Genomic DNA, 12,128 nt, shown 5'->3' on the forward strand with positions numbered 1-12,128 from the left:
GGATATCTAAAGTCTACACACCCCTGTTAAAATGCCAGGTTTTGTGATGTAAAAAATTGAGACCAAGATAAATCATCATCAACTTTTTCCACCTTTAATGTGACCTATAACGTGAACAATTCAATTAAACAAAACATTACAATCTTTTAGATGGGAAGAATAAAAAATAAAAAATAAAAAAATGTGGTTGCATAAGTGTACACACCCTTTAACTAATAATTGTTTGAAGCACCTTTTGATTTTGTTACAACACTCCGTGTTTTTTGGTAGGAGTCTATTAGCATGGCACATCTTGACGTGGCAATATTTGCCCATTCTTCTTTACAAAAGAGCTCCAAATCCATCAGACTCCAAGGGCATTTCTTGTGCACAGCCCTCTTCAGACCACCCCACAGATATTTTTATTGGATTCAGGTCTGGGCTCTGGCTGGGCCATTCCAAAACTTGAATCTTCTTCTGGTGAAGCCATGCTTTTGTTGAATTGGATGTATGCTTCGGTTTCGTTGTCATATTGAAAGGTGAAATTCCTCTTCATCTTCAGCTTTCTAATAGAAACCTGGAGGTTTTGTGTTAAAACTGATTGGTGTTTGTAACTGTTCATACTTCCCTCCACCTTGACTAAGGCCAGATGGTTCCAGATGAAGAAAAACAGCCCCAAAGCATGATGCTGCCCCCACCATGCTTCTCTGTGGGTATGGTGTTCTTTATGTGATGCGCAGTGTTGTTTCTACGCCAAACATACATTTTGGAATTATGGCCAAAAAGTTCAACCTTGGTTTCATCAGACCATAAAAAAATTGCCACATGCTTTTGGGAGACTTAATGTATGTTTTTGAAAAATTTTGCCGTGCTTGGATGTTTGTCTTCATAAGAAAAGGCTTCCGTCTTGTAGTACACAGCCAGTACTAGTCAGAAATCCCTGCAGCTCCTTTAATGTTGCTGTCGACCTCTTGGAAGCCTCCCTGACCAATTTTCTTCTCGTCTTTTCATCAGTTTTGGAGGGATGTCCAGTTCTCTGAATGTCACTGTTGTGCCATATTTTCTCCACTTGATGATGACTGTCCTCACTGTGGTCCATGATATATCTAATGCCTTGGAACATGTTTGTACCCTTCTCCTGACTGATACCTTTCAACACTGAGATCCCTCTAATGCTTTGGAAGCTCTCTGCAGATCAGGGTTTTTGCTGGAAGATGCAACTAAGGAAATGTCAGGAAAATCCTCCTAGAACAGCTGATCTTTATTGGGATTAATCAAAGTCACTTTAAATTATGACAGGTGTACACTTATGCAACCACATTATTTTAGTTTTTCAGTTTTTATTCTTCCCCCTAAAAGATTTCAAATTTTTTTTCAGTTGAATTGTATATGCTATAGGTCACATTAAAGGTGGAAAAAGTTCTGACATGATTTATCTTGGTCTCATTTTTTTACATCACAAAACCTGGCATTTTAACAGGGGTGTGTACACTTTAGATATCCACTGTATGTAAAACCTGAGTAATTCTTCACTAGCTTGCATGAAAAATGTTCAACATAAAACTAAAAGGAAGTCAAGTCAACAGCAGCCTACAGCGACCATCCGACCGTGACACCATAGATACCTTTTGTGTAGCTGGCTTGCATGTGCTATTCACAACAACCGTTTACAGCCTCACTGACAACCAAAGCAAGGAAGCCACTGAAAGACTGCGAGAGGGTGAGCGGAATATTAAAAAGGGGCCGCTGAAACACACACACACAGCACAGCACATGAGTGCAGAATTTGCACATATGAATAAACTTTGCCTTCTACTGCCACCTAGGATGGAAATGGAGACAGCTGAGGACTTACAATCCTTTAACATCCACTAAACAGAATAACTTTAAACAGAGATGCTGACTATACAGAGGGAGAATCATCACTATACAGAGGAAGTATTCCTACAAAAACTAATGAGGAACTGGCACTGAGTAGGAAAACGTTTTGCAATGAAGTGCTTTAGCTAGAAGTTGTGGTGGTGAAACAACAGTCACTATGGCTATGTTCACACTGCAGGCAAATGTGGCCCATCCAAATTTTTTGGGGTCAAGTGACCAGGTCAGATTTTGTAGAGGCAGTGAGAACACTCAAATCTGGCCTAAATCTGATTTGAAAAAATCGGATAGCAATGATGGAGTGCCGCAATTGGGTGTCATGCCGAAGGAGTCTTGGGGAGAGCCACTGACAGATGTAATTGAGAGTTTCCCTCCACATCTGCAAGTTTTGAATAAACTCTGTCTCTGTGAAACTATTAACGTCGCAGACCCACCACTCCTGACTCCGTGTCCGCATCCACATAGACCTTTCAATCGTATTTGCGACCACAGCTCCTCAAAAAGGCTAAACAAGCAATTTGGCTCTCTTTTTCTTTATACAGGACCTCCTCCGCACCTGGTTATTCATTCTCCGGCTCCCACTGCACAAAAACTTTGTAACAAAATGAGAAAATGCTGACTTCCTCCATGTTTACGTTTGTGAAACAGCTGCATGTGACGTCATTGTTACTGTTCTTTTGCGCATGCGGGCAGTTCGGAGCCGCAAACAGTTCACACTGGGATTGGATACAGGTCACATTATAGATGGTATTGTGAACAGGCAAACAAAAAATCGGATCTGAGCAAAAAATCTGAATTGAGCATCAAGCCTTGCAGTGTGAACGTAGCCTAAGTGAGGAAGCTATAATGTAAAATAAAAAAGACAACATTACCATCCATGTGTCATCGACATGTGACTTCAGAACAGTATAACAACTTCTGAAAGAGTCCTTCCCTCTTTAACACAGCCGCATTAATCTGTACCATTAGACTTCTGATTCACCCAAATCACACCGTATGTATAGTTGTTGAATACTTCAGGATTAAATTAGTAGTTTGCACACCAGAGAGCCAGAGATCAAGACCGACCTCTTCCAAAGGATACCTGTGTTGGTCAAGGCCAAGCACATCATTAAAAAATACTCGGTGCGACTCTCCTGTGCCTTTCAACCACGTTCTGTCAAAGTTGTGCCATTAACTAAAGTATGCAGCAAAGGTATGATACATACAGCACATCTAGATATCTGATCACTGAATATTTATATAAATGCCAGCCTGTTCAAATGAACTCACTTGTTCTTGATCATTGCGTGCATCCGGTTTGAACTAATTCTTTACACATCTCATGGATTCTTGACAGTAATCATCCTCACATAAATGGTAGCATTTCCCTTGTGTTTACTTAGTGAAAAGTCATACATTCATTCAGTCTGTAGGGAAATAAAGGCAAACACTCGTGTAATTCTAAAACATTAGCCTTGCTTCTTGGCTAATATCTATTTTTATGATAATGATTAAGGATAAAGCAAAAAGTATTGATATACATATCATTACTTGGGCACAAACTGTACTTACATCTAGCTCTGGATTATGTAACATGCTATGAGCTCATTCCTCAATTGCGTGACCTCTGTTATTCATGACAACCATGGAGGGGCCTCAGTAGAGCGGAGGCAGGAATGGGGCAAGGGGGGTGGGGGGGTGGGGGGGTGGGGCACCTTTCCCTGGTTTTCATTCTTATCTGATGTGCCACAGGACAAAGGAAGGGAAATAGAGTCTGTTCTGCCCTCTCTTAAAAGAGCTTGGCCCATATAAGGATATAATGTGCATGTCAAACAACACAGCTTTATGCTAAGGTTTGGCAATTCGGTAAACAGATTAAACGAAACATTTCTACACATTCAGGAGACAATGGCAAGGAGAAAAAGGATGGGATATCACATGCTTTAAAATGACAGTATAAGTTTGCTATGTCCACAATCCATCTGGCTAAATTGCAATCACATACTGTCTACATGAACAGACTGCAGAGCTTTGGCTAAACATTCCAGAATACCTTATGACTTCATGTTAGCTTAGTGACAACTAACTGGAGGCCTGAGCTACGTATAAAGAAGGGTATTTGGAAAAATTTCAATAAATGTTTTTTCATTTACTTCTTCACGTGCAAACTTTTATCAAACAGGAAGTCCACATAGAAAAAGAAAAAAGTCCATTATCAAGCAAAGTAGTGCCACAAAAGTAAAGCTTTGTGCATTTCTCTCTGTCTGTGGCTTGGCCAACAAACTGTTTTGGAAAAACATCATGTGATTTACTCTGCTTCTCTGCAAAGATGTACACTGTTTTTTTTATACTTCTGTGCGTCAGGAGGAGTCTTTCAAATCCGGTAGAAGAACCTTCCTCTGCTTTCTTTTAGCACCCTTTCTGCAGACTTGCTGGTCTAATTAGCTAGTCTAGGTGTCAGCAAGTGAATTGGCAAGCTGAGTCCAACACCAGGAGAGGTAACTGAGCGCTCAAACTGCCAGTCTGACAAAACAAAACATTGGGGAATGATTAAAACTGCCTCACTAATTAAACAGTTTAAACTTCAAAACCTAGAAATCATGTTGACAACCCTGCAGCGCAAAGCATGCTTGCGTTTATTAACACTGACAATTAATTACAGCTTAACGCCAAAAGATCAAGAGACAGAAAAAAGAAACAGACTCTTCTCCACTGTGTTCCCTCACTACTTTCAGGATACTTTGTATTTTTAATTTGTTTTGTTGTTTTGTGTTGGTGACAGTGTTGTCATCAGATTTCTTAGAAAATAGACTCTTTTGTAGTGAGCTTAATATGAAACACTTACTCAGCTAAACATGAAAATTATGAGATTTTTTACTAAACTTAAAAATCTTCCTGCTAATACTTTACTTTTCAGAGGAAAGACTTGTTACTGTGTAATCTTTCAAAGTTAGCAGGGTTTGGCTTCAGGGTATTTTATACACATCTTTCTTCTACCATCCGAGGCTCTTATCATTTACGTATGGTCTGCGTTTCTATGGTCACCCATGGGTCCTGGATACTGGGTAACTATGGCAACCAGCGTTGCCTAATGAGATTCCCCAGCAGGGTGTAAGGTGGGTAACAAGAGTATTCATCAGATCCCTGCAGACAGCAGGTGGGCGCGAGAGCTGTGTGTGAGATTGTGTGTGTGGTCACAGCTTTATGTAGTGTGAACTCACCACGTAACAGGATTAAAGCACCTGATATCTTCAACACCACATTTTTTCACTTTCACTAAAATTGTATTTACACCACCTACACAGTGGCTGTAACCTCTACTGCTCCGGTCGACACCTCTGTCTTTCTGAAACACTACAGTATTAGGACAGCTTCAAGGGGTCCCTCCCCATCTGTGCCCTTTGACCTATCCAATATCAAAGAATCAGCTTCTGGTGACACATGACTTCCTGTGTCAACACAAAGCGGCAACCTCCGGTCTCAAACTATGAAGCCCATGCGGAAGTGTTATAAACTGCAATTCATCGAAAATTCGCTTGAGGCTGTCTGCAGAAACACCGGAAACCACATAGACACCCATTCAAAAAAGCTGATCTTTGCAGCATTAATAAACATGTTTACAGCATGGTTCAAAAAACGGCTTGTCTCTACGTTGCTAATTTCTCTATCCGCACACGTACGGGGGTGAATTTTTTTCTAACGCAACGGTTAAGAAGATATTAAGATTACAAGTTTTTGCTGGATGGGAACACAAAGCTGTTGGCTAGGAGGCTCAAACCCCGCCCCTTTACGTCACACTCTGCCTGGTTGAGTTCCGCATTTCCAATATAGCTACCACCGTCGATTGGCTTCAAAACAGCACTCAGGAACAGATGGGTGACGTTAAAGATACTAAGTCCATTATTTATACAGTCTATGGTAAACACAGTTTGGTGTCATGGTCAAAAACACTGTGATAGGCAATCCATCATCAGGTTTCTAAGGTTATATGCTTTTTTTAAATAGTTTTTATCATTTTATTACAACTACAACCACAAATGTATGAAATAAAACTGCACTTAAAAAGTTTAAAAAGTATGTATATTCAGCATTATCATTACATAGATGCAAATAGTTTTGCTTTTTCTTTTTAAAGATCGATTTTCATGCATCTCAAAAGCAGTGTGATGAGGAATTTAGACTCTGTACATGGGGTTCCTGCTCTACCAATCAAGTGAAACCATGCCCCAACAAGTTCTGCTTTTATAACTTGAAACTCTCTAATAAGGAACTGATGTTTGTGGGCAGGGAAGTATGGTAGTTGGTTACAGAATAGAGTTCTTTAAAGCTCATCCAATCGATACTTACTCTTTTGTGATAAGCCCTCTTGGTCCAGTGGGCGTGGCTAGTTTGGGGTCTATACCATGCGTGCCCAGGATGTGTCTAGCTGCTGGACTCAGTCGTAACCTAGACATGGAAAGGAGAGTTAGGCACAATTGGCATGGCTTAGTTTTTTATTCAAATTCACATGTCAGCATTAATGTAGTCCAAACCCTTTACTACAGCTACTAAATAACTATGCCAGCTGCACTGCACTTTCCTCTTGCATCTCTCACCCTGTCATACTGAAGTCAGTGCAAATCTGAATATGTTGACCTACTAAGCTTCAAAACTTTGCATAAAAAATAGGCCCTATGTGTTCTGTAGTGGCTCTTTCTCTTTCCACAGTATTTATCCTGTGAACAGACGTAGGTAGGACCTGAAACATTTTTGCATGTGAATAGAGAAGGTTTTTCTTTACTGGCACACCAGATGGTGGTAGATCATGTAATGTGAACTCAGCATGGCTTTACACTGAACACAAATGGGATGAGCTTTGGTTCAGTCTTTATGTCACTTGAAGCAATGATAGCATGCCTTTTCTGCTATTTCAATTTCACCATTAAGTTTTGTGACTACAGTCTGTGACACTGTGGTGAGCAAGGGGGACTTTTTTTTCTATCTACTACAAACATAAAACAGGTAACATTGCTTATTCCAAAGTAATATAGACATGTATGGTTTCAGCTGAAAAAGAAAGCAGGAAAGTCAGACTCACAGCCCTGATGCGGCTGTTGGTGGAGGAGGAGGTGGAGAGGGAGCGGCAGTTGCGGCCACAACTGGGGCAGCGGCTGCTTGTGGAGCAGGTGGAGCCGAGGTTGGAGCTGCAGCATCTGAAGGGGGGATCTCAACCTGCTTCCAGTCGTGCCCTTCCTCCACCATGAGGGCGATGAGAGTGCCAAGGGGCACGTTGCGACTGCCCTCCTCCATCTGTAAAGAGGGCGAGAGAGGCACTTATACAGTGAGTGGAGAGAATTCAAACGAGTGCAGTCACTTCATAAGTGCATATAAGAGTGCTGGAATGAAAAGGTGAAGGTCCTCTGATGTATGATGTTGAAGCAAAGAATAAAAAAGCCTCTCGGAGAAAGTGAATATGAGGTTAGTTCACTGAATATGAGCAGAGTAACATTCTGTCAGACCTTAACAGGGAAGCTCTTAAAAATGAAACTGCCTTCACATTTAAATCAATTGCACTCATTTCATTTTCTTCCGGTCAACCTAAAACAAATACACACTAAACCTGACTGTGCTCGAATGGGTTCCTGTAGTGCCACTGATATATTTTCATGCTTTTCGAAGCTGTCAACTATTGATTCACTATCTTGTTACGGAGTAATCCAAATCCATTGCAAGCCTCTTGCCGCTCTCCCCGAGCTCAAAGGTGTTGTTCCTCAGTCAATATTGATCAGTGCAAATGAAAGGCCAGGCACAATACACAGGGCTGTGCTGCTGCACTTCATCTCTTTTCAAAAGGTACCCACTCAGTGAACTGCCTCCTAAGGGTGGCTACAAGAAGAAAGGAAGAAAGAAACCCACTGCCACAAAGTGGAAAAGACATTTCTGATCGGGCGGTGTCTCTTTACAAATTTTGCACCAGTTTGCTAGTTAGCTAGTCATTTTCACAGAAAACCATTACAGCAGCTTTTAAGTCATCTCACCATACAAAACATTACATAGAACACAAAGACTGTACACATAAAGTATCTTTAGCAGTTTGCATTTAGGGGTGCTGTGACTGAGGCAATTACACTTTTTCAGGGGCCCCTCTTGCATGAAGGGACTCTATATCTCCTCCCAGAGGCCATGCGGCAGTTGAGTGGGTGAGTGGATGCCTGTAATATAGTATAATCAGTCAAAAGCTGATAACCTACAATTTGTAACAACTAACAGACGAGAAAATCAGGTGCATTTCTCAATAAAATAGAGAAAATTATATGAACATCAGTAAATTAATGGTTATCAGCATACTCCGCCCCAACCCCCTTCTTCTAGCAGGCTTACAAAATCAAAAGCAGCACCATAATAATCATACCCACCTAGCTGAAGGAACAGCAGGATATATTTGAACACCTGCGCATGTTTACATGCTTATTCTGGACTAATTTGGGTCCATGTAGAGCCTTTTGACCTGCAGCAAGGTCACAAAGCTGAAGACACACAATGAACAATTCAACTTGCAGACTGAGCCATTAAGCAGCATTACAATGCTAGCTATCAGGGTACCAGTGAAATAGCTTCTTGAAAAAGACTGAACCTTGAATGCTGAACACACGGAAGCTGTGGAAATCAGGTATTGTGGGGGAGTGTATGGCCCTTTCATGGAAATCCCAACCAATGTTATTCCCTCGCTTAAGTCCCAGAGGAATTATCCACATGTAGGGACTCTACAGGAGTAGTGCCTGCAGTGTCATGACACAAGCAATGCTGTGATATGTGATATGTTGTCAGACAGCCATTGATGTATCTGTGTGTAAATGAAGAGGAAATCATATCCCTGGAGATGTTGAACGACCAAACGACAGCTCCATGATATACTCCATTTATTCAAAGGAGTGAGACATGCTTACACACACGCCATAATGTGCGCATGCGTCATCATTAACAGTCACAAGATGGTATGAGGTCTGACTGACACAAGCAGAACAGTACAGCAGATGACAACCACAAGATGTGTCAGGATTTTGGTGCCAGTGAATCCTTTTGACTATAAATACTGCAAAAAGTAATACACCTAGGAAAACCTGCTCACATGGGTTTGTATCAGCTCAGAAATGTCTCTGAAACGGCCTCTTGTGTTTGTAAAATCTGAAGGAAATAGATAAGACAATGTACAGTGGAACTCGAAGCTCGATATAATGATAGACCGACAAGTCAGCTGGGAAGCCGCAGTTAAATCCTTAACTGGGTCTCTGTGCTCCTTCCCGTTTACTGCCACTCCAGCAGTAAACAGGAAGTCAAATATGTATACTTCTCCTTAGATCAGTGTGAATTAATGCTTTCTTGTTGTTTTTTTGTACAAAAGTGAAAGTTGTAAATGTGTTTTCTGGTGGCATTTGAGGGAGACACACACCATCACCATAATGCTAACCCTAATTGGGTAGGTTCTCTCAGTAATTTCATATGCACTGTATACAAAATGCATGAATGCCTGGGACACAGTCGTGTGGTGCTCAACACTGCCATCAAATGGTTACAGAACACACTGTATATGGTTGGCACCTACACTCAGCCTCTTGCGATGGTTGAAATACACTGCATGTTTAAAAAAGTTGGGTTCAGAAAAATGCTGCCGAGTAAGCAAGTTAACTGAATGAGTATATGGATCTTTTTTTTTTTTTTTTTTTTTTTTTAAGTTATATTTTTGGCCTTTTTGCCTTTATTTCATAGGACAGCTGAAGAGAGACAGGAAATGTGGGGAGTAGAGAGTGGGGGAAGACATGCTGGAAATGGTCGACCGCCCGGAAATCGAACCGGCGACCTCTGCGACGAGGACTGTGGCCTCTGTATGTGGGGTGCTTAGACACCTAGGCTGTAGTATATGGAATTTGAATAACTATTTATTCTTTCCATCCTTTCTTTAGTCATGATAGAGCGGTGCAGCATACACATGTAGAAAAGGCAATACAAGCTCAAAATTAATGTCCAGTACAACCTTTTGCAAAGCAGTTTCACCCTTACAATGATTACTTTATGTACTTGGATTGGATAAAATGAGGTTACGTGTAATCACTGATCTTCATGCACTGTTGTAGGAGTCACCTTTGAAAAACTGGGTTCATAACTGTGTAGAGAGACAATCGTCAAGCATGATTAAGCCTTTAGTCTTTTCTGTGGCTACAATCTCCCTGTGCAAAGTCTACTAGATCTCACATAGAGCTCTTCTGGGACCTCTCCAGAGCCCATCAGCAAGGCTAATGATATTAAAAAGTCAGACCAAACCATTTATGAGGTTTAACCTACTTATTTCAGAAACTCTTATCTTACAGGCATAAAAGCCCCCTGAGAGTCTAACAGCTCAGTAATAATAAGCTTAGTCTCAGCAGTTATTAAAATGTCTTTAAAGTTGAACAGCTTTTGTGGTGGATCAGGCTCTGGATGTTTGTGAGTAGATCTTTTTTTAACCACAAAAGGAAAATGGATGTGACCCGTACACAAGCACATAAACAGAAAAAAAAAGGGAGAGCTTTTGTTTAACGAGTGAGAGGAGGCTTGTCACCAATCAATGGAGCATGACAGATATCACACAAAGAGGATTGTAGCTACATCCATCTCACTGGTAGTAACAGTCTCCAAGCCCAATAAAATCTCACACGTGAAGACACAAAGCCTCGGTTCAACCTGCAGCCCTCAAGTCAACTCTTTCCCTCTGAGCTCCATGTTTGTTTAGCTTTCTAGCCACATAACAACATTGTGGGTTTAAACTATCAAGGAAACTGTCATTTATCTTTATGTTTGCTCTGTTTTCTATTGTGCTCCACTTTATTTCATCCAAAGGCTAGATGCCATGAAAATATTTTGTTCTATCAATACCTGCTGTTTTTCCCCCGTGCACTCACTGCTGCTCTTTCTAGAAGGAAAATTCAGCTCACTGTCAAACAGCCTACAGGCTATGTGCTTATATGTTGAAATTATTTGGTGAGAGATTCTGCAGCACTCACCACAGGCCTTTCACCTGCTTTGACCTGAGAACGTGGCAAGGTTAGAGAGTGATTTATACCACCAATTGACAAATTGATCTCCTGGATGACAGTGTTTGGTGATGAAGAGGAGGGGAAAGGGAGTGACAAATGGGAAACTGACAGGTAAGTACTGCGAAATGTGTTGGATGTCTTCATCAATGTGCCCATACATCTTTGAGTCTTTCCCTGTCGTGTCATTCATTAAATAAATCACCAACTCATCCATGCTCAACTACCTCCTGATGCACCTATCAATCCATTTCTAGATGAGCATCCACGTTTTTAAACTTGGTAGCATTCATCTTCACACACATGTAACACATAAACACAGAAGAGCCACATCTATAGTATATAAGTGTGAACACAAGCGTGTCATTTCCTACAGGCTATGATTGATTGTACAGAGGGCAGATTTTTAGATTGAAGCCCCCCGGGTCAGGGTAGAGCAACGTAGTAAGAGTATGATGAGATACAGTAATCTGTGTTCATGATGCTGGTGCTCCTTCCCCCAGCCTCCACAGGATCTATCCCCTGCTTTCTAACCCCCAAGAGCAATGGTTGGAAATTGGTAGAGGGCCATAGCAGTACTTGACCCCCATAAATAACCCCTGTGGAGCGGAGGAAGTCCAGCGTACACAGAAGCCTGTCCAAGCATTTGGCCAGAGGAGGTAATTATAGTAGCCTCTAAATTAGAAACCTACTGGCTGCTTGAAGAGACGCAATTACACCACTAAGGGCTAATGCACTCTGACCCAAACAAAGTGGATGCAACACTGGCCAAGCCGTGTGAGGGGAGCATGCAAATCTTTGACACACCACCACTAGCTGCTGTTTTTCTTATTAATGATACACACACCCTCCCTCATGGAGAGATAGGGAGAGAGAGATGGGGGATTATCTAATGCAGACCATCTTTCTCTGTCAGATTCAGTTCCGAAGCCCCCTACCCCCAATTCTTGGGTGGTTGCTATGGAAACTACCTCATCCCCACAGTGGTGAAGGAAAAGATAGAGTAAGGGGGTGTGGAAGGATGGATGCAAGAGGCATAAAAAATACACTAAAGGCTTTTGGTTTATCAGACATTAATCCCCCTGATCATTTAATGATTGATAACGCTTTATTTTATTTGTGCCTATGCATCCTTGACAAAAGTGTGTATTCTCAATGATTATCGTTTCACCTCATTTGTAACACCGCAAAGTGGATGTGTTTGTTTTTTGTCAAGGTTGCATTGACAGACAGAATACTTAA

The 12,128-nt window shown here is 41.3% G+C and overlaps 1 protein-coding gene across 1 annotated transcript in view; it reads right to left on the reverse strand.

Moving 5' to 3' along the window:
- Nucleotides 1–12,128, reverse strand: part of pdhx (pyruvate dehydrogenase complex component X) — a 34,693-nt gene that overhangs the window by 14,168 nt on the left and 8,397 nt on the right. Inside the window, exons 4-5 of the mRNA XM_034685841.1 lie at nt 6,917–7,128; nt 6,187–6,285 (exon numbers count right to left, since the gene is read on the reverse strand). Coding sequence (XP_034541732.1) covers nt 6,187–6,285; nt 6,917–7,128 — 311 coding nt within the window. The remainder of the gene's footprint in view (nt 1–6,186; nt 6,286–6,916; nt 7,129–12,128) is intronic.

The sequence above is a fragment of the Notolabrus celidotus genome, chromosome 6 (assembly GCF_009762535.1).
Source record: "Notolabrus celidotus isolate fNotCel1 chromosome 6, fNotCel1.pri, whole genome shotgun sequence".
Lineage (NCBI taxonomy): Eukaryota > Metazoa > Chordata > Actinopteri > Labriformes > Labridae > Notolabrus > Notolabrus celidotus.